Source organism: Malania oleifera, chromosome 6 (assembly GCF_029873635.1).
Source record: "Malania oleifera isolate guangnan ecotype guangnan chromosome 6, ASM2987363v1, whole genome shotgun sequence".
In the NCBI taxonomy this organism is placed as follows: Eukaryota; Viridiplantae; Streptophyta; class Magnoliopsida; order Santalales; family Ximeniaceae; genus Malania; species Malania oleifera.
Window position 1 is genome coordinate 107,695,867 of NC_080422.1, and position 21,999 is coordinate 107,717,865.

Here is a 21,999-nt window from a genome sequence, read left to right on the forward strand (position 1 = left end):
GCTAAAGGCTGTCTTGAACTGATCAAATATTCCCCAAGCTGTTCCATTTTTACCTTGGGCTCTGTTAGTGTGGTCAAAGGTCAAAGATCCAAGAACAAACAGGTGGGATGGTCAGCGTGTGAGCCGCACGAGGGATGCCCTCCTGCCAGTGCCACTCATGAGAGTTCCTCAGACCCACATCGGCCTGTCCAAGAGGGTTTTTAATTGGCTGGAAAAACTCCTCATGTGCTCATCCATCTCCATGCCTCGTCCATGTTTTTATATATATACTCTCTCTCTCTCTCTCTCTCTCTCTCTCACACACACACACACACACACACACATACACCAAATAATTCTCAGTTGCATTCTTAGCTGATAAATGAATGATAGATTGTCAAGCAACATCTAAACATGATTAATGGAACTAATAGTCTACACCAAATACCGGGGGTGTAAATATTGTTTATTACAGCAATATAATATATACTGGTTATCAATTCAAATCACAATGAATCAGAGTCTTCAATAAAATCCACCATTGAAGTGGCTGTTATTCTGTCACCACTGACGACAAACAAAATTTTCATTACTATAATATATTATATTAATAATAGCCGTTTAGAATAACAATAATATATTTGGCCTCATATTTTCTGCTTGAAGTTCCATTTACTTACAGGAACAATGAGAATGAAATTTATTATACAGCATCACAGCAAGGAATATATTATATAAAGCTGAGCATGGAGAAAATAATATTTCAGATGGAACTTAGTTTCAAGGCTTCTGGGCTGAAAACATTATGAAAGATTGCTGAACCTTGCTTGTGCAGTTGACAAGACCACATGAAGTGCACAAGTCCTTGATCTCCTCCTCCATTAAATAATTGTAGTTTTGCAGAATCCTCTGCAACAAATTTCACAAATTTTAGTCTTTAGATTTAACCTCAAGGCACCAGACAGAGGTCAGACATGACATCTTTCAAATCGTACTACGATTCGATGACTGCACAAATGGATAGAACTTGAATATGGTAGAGTGGCTATTAAGCAACGTCTTATTATCCACATAATAAGGAATCATTTTGAGCTTGGGAATTAACCCATTACTGGACCCGAAGCAACATATCAGGAAAGTACATTCACCAAAAGTTGGGTAGAGGGAAACTATCCTAGTATGAAATCAAAATACCACTGAGAAAACATGCCCATCATTGGGAAAGTGCAAAAAACATCAAAGCTGGTCAAGTTTTACCTGTCTGAATGGTCTTAAAATCCAGGGAGTAGAAGAAGTATATCGAAGAAAGGTGGTTCCTACAAAGATTCCTCCACTTCTCAATATACGACTGATTTCAGCAATCTGACATTGTAAATGATGTTACTAGTATACAACAAATTCGATTTCAGGTACACATTAATATAGATAGCATAAACTGATAATTGAGCGAGAGAAAGGTAGATTTCAAGATGAGAGTATACATAAAAGAAAAATAAAAATAAAATAATCCATATTTTGAAGGGTTGAAGAGCTTTATATGCAGTTGAAAAATGTAAAGATGCAACGGGCGCAAAGATATCTTTAAGCTAATTCCAATTTCCACAGATCATTAAGAAAGAATGCAATATATGATAACAACTTGTATAATTGCTGGACACCACATGCATCATAGAACTGAAAGAACTCCATTATCAATTCAGCAAGAAGATTCTATAAATCATGGGAGCATTTGCATTTCTGCAATAACTGAAATCTCTGACCAAAAATGCTATGCTGCTGCTGCTGCAATCTGAACTAACTACTTGTTTCCACCAGTAAAATATTTAAGACCATTTAACTTTGTGGTTTTGAACACTAATCAACTGCATAACAGATATTTATGTACATAAAAAAGGTTACTTTTTAATTTATAGTTCAGATTATCCATGAGGAAAACAAAAGAGTTCAGACCTTGCACATCCTTAGCAAAACAAGAGGGATTTGTAAACAAAGAATACAATAGTAGGCATTGGGTGAACCAAGCTAAAAAGAAATTTCTGTTTTTCATTTTTCCTCGTAGTGTCATTCCCAATCTATGACTTGTTTGTAAACAAAATCTGCACCCAATATGACCTCCCACATATTTGTACAAGAATGACCAAAAAAAGATAGCATGGTAACAAGTTTATTCCCCCAACCAAAAATAAAATAAAATAAATAAAAATAAAAATAAAAATAAAAGAGTGGAAAAGAGTACCATGGTAACAAAATCTCTCAGCAGATCTGAAATAGATAGCAAAAGGCTTTGACGATTATACCCTGTAGATTCTAGTAAAGATTGGTCCTAGATTAAGTCTGGTATATAGTGACTTCTCCATATGTTCAACTCAAGGGCAGACAAAAAAATCAGGTGTAAGATTAGGAAAATGAAGACAATAGTACAATATGCCATTGTTGTGCTAGTGTATGACCTAAACATATATTTCAAAGAGGAATATTCCTGCACAAATCTACCCATTAAATCAAACCAAGCCTTAAATCCCACTAAGGTGAGGTTGGCTACATGAACTTTTTTCTGTCAATTTACACCGTAACAAGCAATTTCCTCCAGCAATTTAAGGGATATTAAATCCTTGTTCATTATCTCATTTCAAGTTATTTTAGGTTCACCCCTACCCCTTTTACTGCCACTAACAGTGACTAGCACACTCCTCACTAGTGCAGTATTTGGTCTACATTTTAGGTGTCCAAACCTCCCTTATCTTATCGGGTGCTAGCCTAACTTACTACAAATATATTCAATTCTTAATTTATCTTTAACATTAAGCCACTCACCCACCCTAGCATTCTCATTTCGAAAATTCTCGTTTCGACAATGTTTACTTTTTGGATATGTTATTTCTTTATTGCCCACTTTATGATTCATATGGCATAGTCTTACAGACTTCATATAAAACTTCTCTTTTAATTTTATGAGTATTCTACGATCCTAGAACACAATCAAAGCACTTCTCTATTTTACACAACATGCTTTAATTCTATGTATTATATCTTCTTTGATTTCTCCTTCAACTTGCATAATAGATCCAAGGTATCAAAATTTACTGGTGCTATTAATTTCTTGACAATCGAGTTTTTAATCCTATCTCTAATATTGCTAACTACCATGATAAATTAAGGAATGAAGATATTTGCGGTAAGTTGGGTGTAACTCCTATAGAAGATAAGATAAGGGAGGGACGATTTAGATGGTATGAACACTTGCAACGTAGGCCACATAATGCGCCAGTGAGGAAGAGTGAATTAGTTACTGTGGGGGGCAATACAAGGGATAGGGATAGACCTAAATAACTTGGAAAGAGATAGTAAGGTTTTAGTATCCCTGATTCTGTCAAAAAAAATGGTCCATGATCGTATAAATTGGCGGAAAATGATTCATATGGCCGACCCCACCTAGTGGGACTTAAGGCTTGGTTTTGTTGTTGTTGTTGTTGTATATTCAGTCTTATTTCTACTTATTCTAAAACTTCTAAATTCTAAAACTTCTATCGATAATTCTAATTTAGATTCTACTCTACTCCTAGTTTCATCTATCAAGACTCTATCATCTGCAAATAACATACGCTATTGAACCTCATTTTAGCTATTCCCACTGAGTTCAACCACCACTAATGCAAAAAGGATAAGAGCTCAAAGAAGATCCTTGATGTATATTAATTTTGATTGGAAATTCTCTAAACAATAAACCTGCAATCCTAATGCTAGTTATTACATATCCTTAATGATATCAGTATACAAACTACATACTCTAGCTACCATAGAACTTCCCTATGTATCCTGACATAAGCTCTCTAAGTCAAAAAAATCATACACAAGTCCCTCTTATTATCCCTAAACTTTTCAATTAATCTTCCAAAAATATATATAGCTTATGTAGTCGATCTCCCAGGCTTAAAACCAAATTGATTTTTCTAAGACGACCCTCGTTTCCCACCTAAGCTTTGTTCAATTACCCTTCCACAGTTTCGTTGCATGACTCATAAGTTTAATTCGACAAAAGTCATTACAATATTATATGTACTTTATTTTTGTGTACAGGTATTAAAGTGTTTTTCTTCCATTCGTCTAACATTTTCTAAATTTTTACAATTGTATTAAATAAATTAGATAACTATATAATTTTGTTATCACCTAGGCATTTCCAAATTTCAATTTTTTTGAATGTCGTTTTTCCATTTTCATCCTCGTTAAATGCAAACTTTATTAACTCTATTTAGTGAATAAATCTCAACTTTTAGCCTTTTCCTCATTTGTCAATTATAAGTTTAAGCCTTCTACTTGGTTTTCATTAGAGTTTAACTTTGTCATCTTTCTTTTATGTTGTCTTCTTTAACTAAGGCACGATAATCTTCATTTTTTTTTATACGTTTTACATGACATAGGTTTTTACTCTTTCTTTCTCTGACTCTAGCAAGCTTAAATATGTCACTTTCCTCTATATAAGTATATAAATTATTATGTGCTTTATGTTTAGTTTAATAACTTTTGTTTTTGCATCTTTTCTAGTCCCTTTATACTTTTCAAAGTTTTTTATGTTTTTATTTGTCCCCCATGTTTTATATCAAGTTATTTTTGTCTTTATGGCTTTTTTGGACATCTTGATCTCATCTAGAAATAGCAAAGCAAATTGGATTGGATAATCCATAGCAGATTGGGTGAATTATTGGTGAACAAATTGAAACCCATATCCAACTCAATCAAGTGGCAGTTCAAATCGGATAATCTACGGTGATTGGTGGATAATTGGACATTCCTAAGAAAAAAATTTTCCAGATTAGGTGGATAACTTATTTCATAAGTGAAGTTGCTTTTGAATTTATAATTTGGTAAATTGTGAAATATTTACTAAATAGAAAACATAACTATGCTTAAAACTACAATCATAAATGTAAAACGCATCTAAATTTAAATAGAAAACATAATTATTTTTAACATGTAATTCTCAAAAATTATAAAAGATTTACTAAATAGAAAACATAACTATTCTTGCAATAATAAATGTAAAATCCATCTAAATTTGAATTAGAAAACATAACTATTTTTAACATGTAATTCTCAAAAAAATGAAAAAAAAAATCACAATTTAAAATGTAATTTTCCATATGAATTTAAATATAAAAGGCATAAATATTTTTAAGATTAATTCTTAAACAAAATTGACCAATGAACATTCATCAATAACTTTAAAACATGAAACTCTCTATAATCAATTGTAGTATTTTAATACGTAACATCACAATGTCCACCATAAGCCTTGCAAAGTGGATCAGGTCAGATAATCCGAGCAGATTAGGTTGATAGTCAAAGAGCCAAATGTAATCCATATTTGACTCGTTTAACAAGTGGATTGGATATGAGCCTACAATCTCTCTTCTATCTTTTTGATAGAGTGAACTATCCTATTCAAGAGTGTTTGGGACTACACTATCCCCTATTGTTCAGTCACCATCTTTGATCATTCTACCTTTAAATTTTATTACATTTTCACCCTTTATGTTCCATCACCTAGTACTCTTGCATTGATTTATGTAACTTTTCTCTTCCATTTTGTCATACGTATATCTAGAACTCTATGTCGTGTAGTTAAGCTTTCATTGGATGACTTTTACAATCCTTACATAATAAACGATCTACCCTCCTAATTAAGAAAAAATATATTTGTCTTTTATTTTTGTCCACTCTTGAAGGTTATTCTTCTCTCTTTTCAAAGCATTCATTGTTATAAGATTATATGACATGGCAAAGTCTAAGATAATATCACCAAACTCATTTTTATCTCCATATCCATGCTCTCTTTGTATCCTCTAATAACCTTTACTGTTCTTTCCATGACACTAAATGATAAAGAGGTGGAAGAGTTATCCTCTTTGTTAGTTTTGTTGAATAATTGTCTCGTTTCTTTGGGAGTGGATATTGTTCCTAGTCCTTGGATCTTTCAGGGCTGTATTGTTGCAAATCTTTTCGCGAATTTTTGACTTGTTTTGACTCTTCTTTCCTTCTCTAAAATTCTATTTGGAAGGCCAAAGTCCCCCTAAAATTCAACGCATTTATTTGGTTGGTTGTGCTTAATAGAACCAATACCAAAAACTTGGTATAGATTAGGAGACCAATAAAAGCACTCTCTCCAAATGTTGTGTGCTTTATTCAACTATTCACAATCTGGATCTCATCTCTTATGCAGTGTGATTTTGCATGGAGGGTGTGGAGTTAGCTATTTGGTTTTTTGGGAGAGTGTTGTGTTTGTCCAGAGACAGTGGAGGATTTTTTTGGCAATTTCATTTGTAGGTTTTGGAAGGACAAAGGACCAGGCAGTGCTTTAGAAATGTGCTTTCTTTGCAGTGAAGTGGGGGCTGAAGCAGGGCCGGCTCTTCACAATATGGGGCCCTATGCGAGATTTAATCAGGGACCCTTAATATTTTGTTTAATATTTTTTTTTCTTTCTTCGTTTTTCATATCCGGATTCATATTTTCTCGTTGACATAATTAAATTTCAAAATTAACACTAACTATAAATTGACAAATTATGTAAACAAATAAAAATAAATTTAATAAATCTATAGAAGTAATATATTGAAACAATATAACCTGATTATTATTATAATTGCAAATCGATCGGCGAGCGAGGCTTTAGAAATATCGGATTCTTGCCGGATACAACGCTCTAACCTCAAAGCTTTCAAAATCTAAGAAAAAATAGAAGAAAAAAAAAAAAAATGCAGAGTGAAAATAATAGAAAATTAATGCACAAATATTGAAATCAAAATTAGGGTTGATGAAAATTACAGAGAATCGAAGGCTCGAAGATGACGAACACAAGAGCCAGAGCAAAAATCATAGAGAGACAGAGAGATAAGAATGAGAGAGTGTGAGAGATGGAAAGATTTTTTTAGAGAGGCTAAGAGAGAGAGATGAGAGTAATAGATAGTTAGAAATATAATAAAGTTATTAGTTGGGAAGTCAATGAGACTTGAAAAAAAAAAAATTAAATTAAATTGCATTTATTTTACATTTTAAAATATAATTTCATTTATTTGTTAGTTTGAAAGTCAATGTATAGGAAGAGAGCATAATAAATAATGTTAACATTATTTAATTAAAAAAAATTGAGGCCCCAAAATTATATTATTATATTAAAAAAATTTTGGGGGCCCCTAGGTGAGCACCTCAGCCGCTGAAAGGAAGAGCCGACCCTGGGCTGAAGTTGGCACATAATGCACATCTGTCTTCAACAAAGAAGTTGACATTTTTTCTGGAATATCTTGGTGTGTTGGTCATGGGAATTTTAAGGGAGTGAGCTTTTCGAATATTCAGTGCCATTGGCCATATTTATTGGTTTGTTAAGGAAATGTCTCATTCTCCTTCTTGTATATTCTTGATCCATTTGTAGACACCATGGTTCGAAATCGCGGTCGTGGGTAACGTCGCGTAACGGTCGCGGGTCGCGGGAGACGCGGGTGTAACGTAACGGGAAGCGGGCGTAACGGTTATGAATTTTTTTCACGCATGCACAACCATGCCAAAATCGAAAAATAAGCATGAAATCCATTAATACATGATTTTTAATGAATTTTAAAGGTTTTCATTCAACCTACAAATGCTTTTTAATAGGTATTATGATTTTTATATTATTTTTAGGGCGCTGTTTACAGATTGTCATCACTTTGTGTACGTTCAGGGCTTGAACTTGAATCATCATGCACGTTTATTGGTGGTTGATCACCTCCTTCTATAGTACCACCAACTTCTTCATTTAACCAATATGAATTGTCCTAACCGCCAAGTAGTGGTGTCTCTCTCCTTTAACCATTGACTTAAAGGATCATCTTCTTCAAAAATGTAGTCCAAATTGATAGGATTGAAACTCTCTTTAATTTCTCGTTGGCTTCTTCTCATTATACGTCTTAACTTTAACCTCATGTTGTAATATACGAAAACAAGTTTTTGTAGTCTCATATACTTTAATCTATTTCTTGTTTTCATATGGATGAGGCTAAAGGTGCTCCAATTATGCTCACAATTCGAAGCTAATGTGGTCTAGCTAAGAACTCTGATTGCTATTCTTTGGAGTTCAGGAGCACACAAGCCATAATGAATCCACCATTCGGTTGCATGAATAATTAAAAAAAATTTTATGTCAGTATAGCGTATATTTCAAAAGTCCAATTTAAACATAAAGAGAGAAAATAGAGTCATTCATCCATTATTTAGCTATATAGCCTATATTTACCAAAGTTTTGTTTGTTTCACTGCCCTTCGAGCCAACGGGGCTCCAAAAGTCTCATGCCTATCTCGATATAGCAACAACTAAAAAAGGATGTTTGTGAAATATAATTAATTAATTAGATTTATTACTAATTATTCTTGATAGAACAATTCATTATGCAATTTAACGGAACCAATACTTATTTGATTAATAGCCCGAATTTGAGTATCTATATCAGGTACCAACTTGGTTATCACTTTTTTAATCTCATCCATGACTTCTCTAGCAACTTCAGGAGAGGGTGGGGCACCATAAAGAAATTGTGGGTTCAAAATACAATTAAATTTAGAAACATATTAATCAACAGTTTTGTAAAACAACTATGCAAAATTTTAAAAGTTAAAATAATAAGAATTTGTATTTGATTTACACTTACCAGCAGCGTGCAAATCCTGGTGCAACTAAAAACTCCACCGGTTGTCAATAATTTTCCAATAGTCTTTGTAAAACTAACAATCTTTTTGAATGGCCAACTTCGCCCTATCAATTGCCTCGTATATGAAACCCATGGTTGGTTTTTCATCACCATCAACCAATTTAAGAACTTTCACTAAGGATTCTTACACTTAATTATATCAAAGGCCTTTTGCCAAAACTCTTTGCCTAAGATAATCTTCTTCGAATCATATGGTGGGCCTGATTTTGCTATCCCAAGCCTTGAGTTATTCCAAGCATTAGATGTAAACATTTCCCTTAATGCTTGTTTATGTCTGACAATAGTCTCCAAAGCAATGAAGTTAGTGGCAAATCAAGTGATGGCGGGACGAAGTAACTCTCTATTATTTGTGAATTTCTTCATGAAATTCACTGTCCATGTGTGGTTGTAAATAAAGTAGGTTATTGTTCTTACATCTTCTAAGACCTTCTTCGCGTTACTTTTCTTACCAATATCTTCAAGAATAAGGTCTATGCAATGAGCTACACATGTTGTCCAATAGAGATTGGGTCTCTTCTACATTAATAATTTTCCTCCTACCTTCATTGCAGCTTCATTATCAGTCACTACTTAGACAACATTCTCCTCTCCATTTTTTTCAACCACCTCGTCCATTAATCTGTAATGAAATTATAGATTCAATAATTACTACTATTTAATTAAAAACATGCAAGTCCATAATACCATTTTCATATACAATTAAAATTAGAAAATTACCTAAAATAATATTCAGTTGTTTAACATAGCACATCAGAGGCATCAATTGATTTATGAAACACGGTGCCTCTATCGCAATAAACTTAAAAGTTTATAATTTGTTTTCTAGTTGGTCCTGACCAACTATCACACATAAGGGTTACACCTCTCTCCTTCCAAATTTCCGCAAAAGAAGCTATATAATTTTTCATTTCTTGATACTCTTGCTCCAAATAAATTTCAGATATCTCATAGGGTGATGGACCTTTCACCCCCTTTCCAACCTCTGTAGCAATATCAAGCATAGACTGCATAAATGGAGAGTCAGCTACATTTGTTGGAATCCGATTATAAATTAGGAATTTTCCAACTGTTTTTCCTAATTTACTTCTTAAACCTTTCAGTAACTTAGTGTTGATTATTGGTTGTTTTGCACTCTTACTTCTTTCTAAAATAGGATTCACTGCCTTTAGTCTAACTTCAGGGGCATCAGGATTGAACAATTGTCGTCCACTACCTCCAGCTTCTCGACCACTATAAGATCAAGTTACTGCTCTATTGAAACCACTAGTAGCACCACTGCCAGAACCACCTCCTTCTTCATAAATATTACCCTCTCCAGTTGTTCTTCCTCGAAATCTTTGTCTCTCTTCCCATTGTTGCTGTGATCGTATGCTTTCTTGTTGAGCAAATCTCACACTTTCTTATTCCAAGTCTTTTTCATCGCTCAAATTCTCAAAATCTCCTCTAATTTGGACTTTTGCTTCTTTTTGTCTTTTTTGTTTATCTCTTTTCTTCTCAACATACTGTTGTAGATGTTTCATCATTTGTTCTCTTACTTATGTGGTCACATTTGAGCATCCAGCTACTTAACCCTTTTTATGTGTCAAGTGTTGTTTCAAGCGTGTAATGTCCCCTTTAATTATCTTCTCACATAACTTACACATAACATGTCTATTACCGTCCACCGCAGTACCAAAATTTCATCCAATATCCTCACTAGGTAAGTTCTCATTTCTTCTATCACGTGACATATTGATAGACTTAATTTGATGATCTCTACACAAAACAAAGAGAAAATACAAAGTTACAATCTTTCTAAAAAAATGATAGGTATAATATAATTAGTAATTTAGTAAATATTAAATAATAAGTACTAAATAGTCCTTCCAATTTTAAATACTTATTACATAAAAATAAAATATAATATTTGATTAAAAATAATAAGTAATGTTTATTTAAAATATTTAAATAAAAAAAATTATAAAATATTAGATATTTTATTACAAAAAATATATATATTCCTTTATCTTTAAAAAGATATTTTCATTATTTTTTATAACTTGATTTTATTTTTATTTATAATTATAAAAAATTAACATTGTAATTTTAAAGGTGAAAAAGACTTTTGCTCTACTTTCATATACAACACAACATCACTAATAGAGATCCATACAATACAAATTAACTATTTAACCTCTTAAGCATTTTCTCAGTATATGGATTAAAATAAAATTTTTCTGCAAATTCTAGTAGTAAAAATCAAAATTATTAATGTATTAACTATTAGGTTAAAATTTTGTTTATTAAGTTATCAATTTTTACTTTATTTGATAACTAAAAACAAAAAATAGATCATGTAAAGATTTATTTTACCTAATTTTAAATTTAAGGTCAAAATGATGTTGTAAAACTTAAAAAATATTAATAAACAGGAATCATAATTACCTTTCAAAAAATATAAGACAATTAAAATATTTATAAATTAAGGAAATTTTATTTTACATAATTATTATTGATTTCTAATTTTTTACTCTATTAAATTATTTTTTTTAATTCAATTTAACATACATAATTTACAACAAAATATAATTTAAAAAAAAAAAACATAATGAAAAGTTTAAGACTTAAGTGCAGTGGGTGTTGAGTGTTGACTAATTTTTTAAAGCTTATCTCATACGTTGGAGATGAGTAGAAAGTCTAAGACCGAGAGAGGGTACTCAGAGGAGCCTCGAATGAGTCAAAGCACGAACGGCCGATGACTCCAAGCTCCGAAGCCGAAATCAAAGGGCTGGCTGGTGGCGAGTGGCGACGACTGGCAGAGGGAGCTGCCGAAGGGCTATCAGCGACTCGCATAGGCAGCGGAGCTGCTGCAGACCTGTCACCAGTGACTCGCCAAGCTGCTGCAAGTCTGTTACTCCTGCAAGGCTGCGAAGATGAGTAGATCTGCTCACTCTCAGGCTTCGAAGAAGTGAAGCCTTCTTATTTAGCTTCGGCCAACAAAATTTCAAGGTAAGTTTTTTACTTTGCGTTTGCTCCTGAATGTTAGACTTAGATAGTTAGATTGAATGGCAGATGAGTGGTTGGGAGAGGGGCAAAGCAGTGCTGCAGCAGAAAGCCTGCTTTAGGGATTCAGATTTCTACAAGTTGTCGACCATGTAACGGTCCGTAACGGACCGTTACGAAGTGTAACGTTGGGTAATGGCCGTTACGACTGTGAGTTTTTTCCGAACCGCATTATCAGCCCGTATCAGTTTCAGAGCCTTCGATTTCCGTTACGTATCGGCCGTTACGCTACGTAACGGCCATTATTTAAAACCATGGACGAGATCCCTAGGTGTATGTTGTTTGCAGATGATATTATCTTGATTGATGGAAATAGAAGTGGAATGGAATCTAAGTTAGAACTTTGGAGAACCATTTTAGAGCCTAAAGGTTTTAGGATAAGTAGGAATAAGACCGAATATATGAAATGTAATTTCAGTAATGTAAGGAGAAGTATTGAAGAGAATACGAAATTTGATAATCAAGAAATCAATAGCACTAGTAGATTTCGATATCGTGGATCTATTACACAAGTAGAAGGAGAAATTGAAGAGGATGTAATGCATAGAGTTACAGCATGTTCGGTAAAATAGAGGAGTGCATTAGGTGTTTTGTGTGATCGTAGAACTCCTTTAAATTAAAAGAAAAGTTCTATAAGACGACTATAAGACCAACTATGCTTTATGGATCAGAATGTTGGGAAGCTAAGAAACAACAAGTACCAAAAAGTAAAAGTCATCAAAATGCGAATGTTAAGGTGGATGAGTGATAAAACATTAAAAGATAAATTAGGGAACAAGCATGTATGCAATAAACTAGGCATAGCACTGGTTGAAGACAAGATAAAGGAGGGGCGGCTTAAATGGTTTGGGCATTTGAAACCCAACCCTAGTAGTGCACTTGTGAGAAGGAGTAAGTTATTGTTCTGGTATTAAAAGGGGTAGTGGTAGGCCTAAAATAACTGGGAATAAGATCGTGAGGAAGGATTTAATATATTTTAAGCTAACAAAGGAAAATGCTCCCCATCGTAAGAATTGGCGGAAAAGGATTCATGTAACCGACCCCACCTAATGGGACTTGATGCTTGTTGTTCTTGTTGTATTCATATCATAGAGGTCTAACAAATTTTACATTGGTTATCAACTACCTAAGACAACCTTTCTCCTCTACCCAGGCTCAAGACAGGCTGCATCTGAAAAGACTGAGAAATTGAGTGCATCACAAATCCACCGACACAGGTCAAAAAATAAAATTAGTTTTAAGAATAGGTCGGACTAATTTGGAGAGCTAAGGTTCCTTCCAGGGTAAGGCTTTGGTTTGGTTGACAGTATTTAACATGGTTAATGCCAACAACCTGCTGCAGATCATCAGGCCCCACAGCTTTATCTCCAGCTATTTTGCTTGATGTGGTTAGAAAGTGGTAAGTCAAAATCTCATCTCTTCTTCCTTTTTTTTTTTTTTTTGCAGGTTAGAGATTGTGGAACAGGTTGTTTGATTATTTTGGCAAATGTTCAGCATTGCCAGCTCTGGAAATTTTCTTGCTGACCACTTTGACAGATTTAATTAGGAGTAAAGATGCTAATGTGTAGCAGGTTGTGAATTTATGCAGCCTTTGCAGTGCTTTGGGGCAATTGACTAGCAAGGAATGCTTCTATTCTTAAGGGTCACTCACTGTCTTGGCAGTTCAGGAGGAGATTGTTTGACTTGCTTCTTTGTTGAACTCATTGTCTGCTTGTTCTAAAGGAATTTTGCTTTTGAACTTTCACCATAGCTTTATTGGCTTCATCTTCTTGATGTAACTTTCCTGTTGTGTTTTATTTTTTTTGTTTTTTCACCAAGAAGGATGCCTCATCCTTATCTTCACAACTTCTTTGTTTTCTTTATAAATTTTCATTTTTCCATTAAAAAGAAAAACACAGATAGGACCACATGAATTAAAGAGGAAGGAATCATCACAGGCAGATCATAGTAGAAACAAACTTTTAAAGTGCAGTGGATAAGGTATCTTTTAGGGAATTTGATTTGGATAAGGAATTAGAGGAAGGAATCATCACAGGCGACCATAGTAGAAACAGACTTTTAAAGTGCACTGGATAAGGTACTTTTTAGGGAATTTGATTTGGATAACGTATTAGAACTATTTTAACAAATCCCTTGTTCAGATAACCTGCAAATAAAATTTTAAGTCTCTTATGAATTTAGAAAGGGTGTCTGGACCATCCAAATCCTCTTTTCAAATGACAGCTAAATAGCTATCACTTGAACATTCCTTCTCACACAGTCCTTTGCAATAATGGGATTTAAATGCCAAATAGGAATCTGTAATTTCTTTTCTAGATGAGGCTTAAAATCCTATTGTTTTAGAATTCTAGAGTTTTTCAGAATGCCCTTCGAAACATTAGAGTAGACGGATCACTAAGAAATTTCAAGAGACAAACTAAGAAATAGATGACACTTACTGCACCAGAAGGAGATGGCCAGCAATGCAAAGCTGCACCAGCATGGACTGCATCAACTGAACCTGACGAGAAGGGAAGCCTCGAAACATCTGCCCTCACAAGAGCAATATTGCTGCAAATTATCAAATAAAAATGAATCAGGAAAGCATCTACTTTTGCCTCTACAAGTACATACTCAAGAAAATTCGAGATGTAACATGGAACATTTTTTTGAATGTTTTCTGGGCATACTTTCTTTGCTTGAGAATCCAAGGAAGAGAAACTTACGTTGTCAAAATTGCTTCCTCTCTTTTAATGAATTCGTAACATTGGCGCAGCATATTTTCAGAAAAATCAAGAGCAATAACACCAGAATAGGTATCAGATTTTGCAAATTTTCTAGAAAACAAACCACTTCCACAGCTAACATCTACCAGAAGGCCACCTTCTGCAGGTTTGAAATACTCTTGAGCCATTTTGAACTGCATTAATTATACATTATCGAATATTAATACATGTAAAAACCCCATAAACTTGGCAAACAATGTGACATGAATGGGAAGAAAAGACTTCACAACCATATTTCCGTTCATTTGGCATTAATTCTGAGAATAGTATACATTGCCAAACTGATCAAAGGGGCAAGACAAATCAATGTTATGATAACACGATCTCCATGCAGGTTTTTTACTTTTAGAGTAGACACGACAAAGTTCTCAAGCCATAAGGGTGTATTTCCAACATTGCAGAAACCTGTAGAAGATTACCTCTTCATCAGGACCAGGAAAGCCACTTCGATTAAAATTTTGACGCCAGCCTCGTTCATACAAGAAAGAAACAAGTGGACTCCTACCAAAGGCAAAAAGCACCAAAAGCAAGACATGAGCATTTCCTCCAATGATTTGTTAGTCACATTAGCTTAAGTTATAGGTTTTTTTTCATATTATTATCAGGGGTATTTTTTTAATCTTTGCTAGTAGATTAATACATATATACGTACATACATACATATATACATGCATGTGCACACATGTGCCCACACATACGTATATATTTGAGGTGTAATTAGCCAGAAATATTCAGTTTCTGGCCATAACCTTTTCTCTCTATTCTTTTTATCTTCTTCTATATGCTTCTCATTATTCCCTCTCCTCTCCCACACCTTGCCTAACTCTATTTTTTGTGTTTGATTGCGAATCAACCCAAATTTCTCAAGTTCTATGATAGATTTAATCATCTAATAAAATCTCACCACCAATGCATGGATGATTGTTAAATTTGAAGTAGAAGGATATAATCAAACAAGAGGATTATAGTTGCACAAGTACCACATCGAATTAGATTCCATTTGGTGCAGGGAAAATAAGATCCAGACAATGCATCTATAACAGGGCATAGACAATCGATACTATTGAGTAATGCTCGTCTTATTACAATTATGATGGCAGTGTTCCACACAAAGGACAGGTAATTTTCAGGAAAGCGACTTCCCACAGAAGCCTTTCTATATAAATTTTGGAAAAGTACATTATTTTTGACAAGTAAAAAGTTAAGTGCTGCAAAGATAAAAACACAAAATCCTTTTCTACAACCCTTTGAAGATTTCATTATCCCTGAACCAACCAGAGTATTAGATTCTTTCATACCAAAACTATGGCACTGCGTGGATTCCATCCACGCAATCATCCATACATTTTAATAAATAAATAACTGCAGTTGTTTTTCTGCCAAAAAACAGCTGGAATACAGTTAGTGCATCCACATATATCCCAAGGAAATGCAATAAACAAAGAAGACAAGATTACCACAATATTTATGTGATTGATAGCATGCACCCTTCTATTAATATATCTCAAACATCTTGTTATGTCCACTTCCCAACTAAAAACTATGCAGGAGTACAACAATATTTATGCAATAGAAGACATTAGTCACTCTATTAACATATTTTAAACATCTGTTGTGTCCACTTCTCAAACTAAAAACTATGTACCATGCTCCTCATCAAGCTTGCAATCAGTCAAAAATTTCTAGTGGGGCTCAGTTCAAGGTTGAGTAGGATCAAGCTCCAAAGTCTAAACTCAGCAGACTGGTCAAGGTTTCCATGGCAAGCCTGAATAGGCCTTTCAGTCCTCATTTATGCCTTTCAGCATTGAAAATCTATGCGAAGTGATGCTTCAACTTCGAGGTCTTTATCAGAAAAAGGTGAACCAAACCCTCACTCCCACCCCCAAACCTAAATACATAAATAAATAGGAGCAAATCAGAATGTTTCATTTGCCTGTACACGTTATTGTATGCTTGAGATCATCAAGCAAACATCTAACACAAACATTTTGTTTACACATGTTATTTGCTGCTTGAGATCATCAAGCAAATATCAAAAATCAGCATGCATACCAATCTAATGCTGCTAAAGCTCATTAAATGTCAAAAAGAATATCATAGGAGCAAAAATGTAGTCATACCGGAATAGCTCAGTGCCAGCAGGTTTCAATTCAGTGTAGTCCTTTGATCCAGCAGTAACAGTGAGATCCAGATACATGTCTTTGCTGGAGTATGACTTGTTGCATTTCACACACTTGAAACCAGACCTGTAGATTGCTGGCCTGCAGGTCTTGCAGTTACTAAGTCAAACCTAAACATATTGAATGTCCCAACATAATTGAATGCATAGTTAATATATGCCTGCACACATCAGAATATTTATCAACTTACAAGTTAATACCTGGAGGACCTTTTCTTATTAGTGGTTCATAACATACTGGGCAAGCAAATAAGTCAACTTCCAAGTTGTGTTTGTGTGGAGTGGTTGAATCCTGGAAAGGAAAACTTTCTTTTTTTAAACATAATCAGGAACAGGGATATTACTGATAAGTAAATCTGACAGTCAAAATTATAATCAAATTTCTGTTCAATTCCATGCATTACATTCCATAAAAATAACAGCCCTACAAACTGAGAAGTACTAACAAGATGTCAGGAATATATGTCTGTCATAAACACCTATCTGTTTTTTTTTTTTTTTGGAGGGGGGGGGGGGGGGGGGAGAGAGAGAGAGAGAGGGCAACTCACACAGCATTTAATGACCTGGATCCCAAAATCGTTCTGATAAGCACACTCAAATCTAGTTAGTTTGAATTAGCCTCAAGCTAAGAAACAAGCTGATGAAGATCACAATTTTTTTAGACCAGAAATAGACCATGGTTAATGTAAAACCAGACAAACCATGTTGAGGTTCAGCTGAAGCTCATTTCAGCAACCAAATCCTTGGACATATATTGATCTGAAACTTGGTTTGGAGATGGCATCCTTATTCCAAGATCAGGATCCCTAAATAATTGAAAGAACAACTCCAATGTGTTAGGAGTATGCTGAAAGGACATCACAAGAATCTCTATGGATGAAAAATGAACTGTGCATCAGCTTCAATGTCTTGACATCTGTGGAATGAATTCTTCAGGTTCAAGGTTTTGGCATCTGCTGCACAAGTGAGCATGTACTTCTTACCATCAGTGAAGGAATGCATGTTAACATGTCCAGCATGTTGCTCATCACAATCATATCCCCAAAAGTAAAGGCAGAAAATCACACGTAGCTGTCTAATTAAGGCTCCCAACAGTGAATGTGTGAGGGCTATGGTTATCAAAATCCCAATCCAGATTGTGCAATTCTACGACCCTACAATCCATACTTGCCTAATCAATCTTAAGTAGAATATTAATAAAGTAGGATCCCAGTAGGATCTTCTTTGGAACCTTAGGATCTTAGGATCTCGATCCTACTTTTGCAATGGAATATGGATTTTTCCTATTTAGGATTTTAACGAAAAAGCCCAATATTTACTTTTATTGGCCCAAACACTTTACTTTTGCAATAGACACAAAATTTGGTCTAGATGGCTAAATGCATCAAAATTAGGGCAACATAACCAGCATGTTCTAGGATTTGTTCAATCCAAGTCAAGAGAGCAGCTGAGCATCTCTTGAAAGCTCGCTTCCTCAAAATTAAAAGCTGCCTAAGAGCTTAGAGTTCTTGATAGACAGATCCTAGGTTGTCTATTAGTAGGCTTGGACGTTCCTTCTTCCAGCAACAGTAGAGGTCAGCTGATAGCTTTGAGATCAGCAGAGAGCTTTAGCAAATAGGGAGTTGCAGTCAGGCTGAGAGCTTAAAGTTGCAGGCCTGTAGCAGTTACGCGTTATCTTTGTAATTCTTTTACTTTCTTCCTTTTTCTTCCCCTTATTATTGACAAGCCAGAGACCTATCTTTTTTCCCAAAGCAAAGTGCATATAGCTTTCTTTCTCCTCTTCTTTTCATTGCGACTAACAAAAAGTTCTTCCTCTTCCTTCTTTTTTTTCCTTCTTCTCCTTCTTCTTCCTCTTATGGTCTGATGACAAAACCGCGGAAACTGAGAAATTTACCTCAGTTCATTGAATTAAGATTAGCAACTTCTTCTTCCTTCTTCTCTTCATTCTTTTTGCTTTCCTTTTTAATTATAATTATTAAATAAATAAGCTAGCAATAGTCTGCCCTTTGCAGAGCACTTTGCAATTCAGGCTTTTTAGACCTTTTTTTTTTTTCAAGTTCAAAATTGTTGAAGGAAAAACTTGCTAGTTGCTACCTACATTCCTCAAAATTTGCTTTAATTTCTCAAACTTACTACCAAGTTTTTAGGATTATTTTATTGAGAGTGGTCATAAATTGCCAAATATATAAATTTTTAATTTATTTTATATTATAAGTAGAATCTTATGATCCACGACACGATCCTACAATTCAATCTCACCAAAGTGCTTTCTCTTTTCTTCAGACAATTTCCTCATTTCTGTGCCCATTACAGCAGCCTCCCGACAAGCATAAACCTTGGAACCCTTCAATTTATCTAACTAGCATGAGAATCAGATATCCTCCCCATAACACCATCAACTCTGTAAGGCTTAGTTGCGCCACCCTCTTGACCCACTGCAAACCCAAAATAAGCAACCACTTTGACACTTTAATTTTTTCCTATTTGTCATCAAGAGTATCCAAATCTAAGTTACCGGCATCCTATATTAGCTCCGCAATATGATCTATTCCACATGAATCTTGAGGATCTGGAGAGATATTTTGATCTTCGCTTATAGATGGATGAAGATCCTTTTTCTTTATGTTCTGCAACTATGTATTGGGGCTTTGGTGTTAGGCCTGTCCATTAACAGAATCCGTAAGGTGATTGGCTTGATCACCCTTGGGATAGGCCTGCTTATGGTCTTGATCCATCTGAGAAGACCCCATATGAGACCAATCGCTCTTCTTGTTCGAAATATAGTCTTGAACAATATGGGCATGTTTGATTAAGAGGCACAATTTATATAAAAAAAAAAAAAAAATGAGGCTCCTCCCTTTTCAATTAACTAGCCCAAGTCCAAGACTAGAACTAAGTGGCCCAACCTAGATTTATTATCTTTTTCTTCTTCAAACGTAACCCTAGTTGCCTCAACTGGAAGTGCACCATCCTTCGAAACCATGACCTTCACAGTATCAGCAAGCTCAGCTGCCTGAGCAATATGAACACGCGTCTTCAAATGGAGATCCTTTGGCTTCAAATTCCTGAAAGTTTCAACTTGAGCTCAACCCCACATCGGGCACACAACTCCTCTATCCAACTCGCAATGACCTTATTTCCTTGTTGGATTCTATTGGCCTAACAAGGCTTACGAATCTTATTTTGATGATAACAAATTAAGGGAATTTAACATGTGTTGGTTAAAGTGATAATGTTTCAAGAAACAAGCATATAAGTTCAAGATCAAGTGCTCAAAATGCTCACAAGCCTTATTATAAGAGAAAGCTTATACTTCAAAGAAAATCAAATGAAAGCTTAACGGATATTGAAACTTGGATGAAAGCTCAAATGAATATTGAAGCTTGGTTTCAAAGATAGACAAATCTAATAAAGCTTGAAGCATGAAGTCAAGATGGACTTGAAAGAAATGGAAAAGCATGAAGAGTTAGGGCTTAAGTTTAAGAAGTCTCATGTAAGTACTTCATTCGATATCAATATGGATATATGAAGCTCTTTAGGTTTCATTATAGACTTAGAGACCAATTTTTGAAAACCCCCTGAAAATGATTTTTAAGTTACATTTGAGTTTTCAAAAATTAAAGCATCAAAGTCTTGAAAATAAAAAATTATGGAAAATTGACAGCTCAGACCCAAAAAGCCCAGTCGACTGACATATTTTATTCCAATTTTTTGCTGAAACAGAATAGGCCCAGTCGACTGACCTGCGGAAATTTCAAATTTTAAACAGTAATGGGAAATTTTCAAAATTAAGTTTTTGAATTCTAAACGTAGTAAAAACTTGGGAAACACTCCAAGTGACGTGGGAAACACGAAATTACTTTCTAAACTCTATAAATATCCCTAAACCCAAGGATTTTCATACACCAAGCAATACAATCAGCACTCAAGCATTGATATTGTAAACTCTTCAAAAGCTCTCTCTTGCTCAAACTCTTGCTGAAGATTTCAACTGAGATTTTGCTGAACAAAGCCTACGGTTCTTTGAGTAATTACTGAGTTTCTCAAATCTAAAAAGAACCCCTGGTGATTAACATCTTAAGCTTCAAATTTATTCTTTATTGATATTTGATTTGAAGTATATTAGTGCTCTAATTTGTACTAATTAGCTATGTTTTGAAAGTGTCTTTGTACACGAGAATTTGCTCTTGTTCTTGTTGTTTTTTACGGTTCAGGTTGTTGAATTGTTGTACCAAGCATGGGTATCGCTTGGAGAGGAGTGTTCTATCCTATTAAAGGAGTGTTAAAAAGGTTTACTTCGCCCGTAAAGGAGTGGTATAGTGGAATCCTTAGGTGTGTTGCCTAAGGCGAGGAAGATTACACGTCAAAGTTGCGTAATTAGACGTTTAAATTCATACATTATAGATTATAATTTTAATTAAATGCCAAATTATGTTCAATATTTTAACAGTGAGCTCAATTTATAATATTTGGGTTTTTATTCGATAATTTATGGATTTTTGGTATCTTATTATTGCTGGATGATTTTTGGATATTAAAGTTGAAATTAAAATGTACGCGGGTCATGCGTGAGAGAAACCAAGCCATGCATGCAAAGTGAATCGTGCACGTGAGAGCCGTAGCTTTTCATTGAAAGAGCCACATATGTGGGATTCATGGAAGATAAAGAATAAAATGATGCAAATGGAGGCGTTGAGCACAAAACGAAGTTAATTGGGCAATTATGGACAGTTTCGACACTGCTTCGTAATCTGGGCATAACTCTCTCATCCGACCTCCGATTCAGATGATTCAAGATGTTGTAAAAAGCTAAGAAAACGCTCTACAACTTTCATGTTTTGAGTTTTGAGAGATACGGGCTGTAGGAAGGTCAAAATTGGGCTTGAAAGTGCAGGACAGGCCGCGTACTTTTGAATTAAAAGGAAAAGCCCATGTGTAAGGCCCATGATGTGACCACGTAAGGCCCATGAAGAGAGCAGAAACCATGCGCTGGAATGAGGAGCCGTGCCTGGGAGAACTCTTTTGGAGGATTACTTTAAATTTTTGGGCAAGTAGGGTTGTTTTTTGGGCAATAATTGAAGGGTTGAAAAAGTCAAAAAGTGGGGGGCTTTATTAGTTTATTTTTTCTTTAGGTTTGAAAGTAGGGTTTTTCTTTTGGTAGCAGGAGTCTTACTTTTCTTCCTGGGAGGCCGTGCACAGCAGGGGGGTTCTCTCCACATCTCCACGGCTTGTTTTCTCTCTCTCTCTTTCTCTCTCTCTCTCTTTCAAGCAAATACTTGTTTAATTCTTATTGTTA

At 34.7% G+C, this 21,999-nt stretch overlaps 1 protein-coding gene across 2 annotated transcripts in view; it reads right to left on the bottom strand.

Annotated features, from left to right (window-relative positions):
• Window positions 1-562: 562 nt before the first annotated feature.
• LOC131157885 (uncharacterized methyltransferase At2g41040, chloroplastic) overlaps window positions 563-21,999 on the bottom strand; it is a 30,144-nt gene continuing 8,707 nt past the window's right edge. The window contains exons 2-8 of one of the 2 annotated variants that reach the window (XM_058112320.1): window positions 16,895-16,995; window positions 16,645-16,785; window positions 14,944-15,025; window positions 14,465-14,658; window positions 14,198-14,309; window positions 1,237-1,341; window positions 563-888 (exon numbers count right to left, since the gene is read on the bottom strand). In XM_058112320.1, the coding sequence (XP_057968303.1) occupies window positions 760-888; window positions 1,237-1,341; window positions 14,198-14,309; window positions 14,465-14,658; window positions 14,944-15,025; window positions 16,645-16,785; window positions 16,895-16,995 (864 nt within the window). In that variant the 3' untranslated portion in view covers window positions 563-759. The other variant, XM_058112321.1, reaches the window with a different exon arrangement.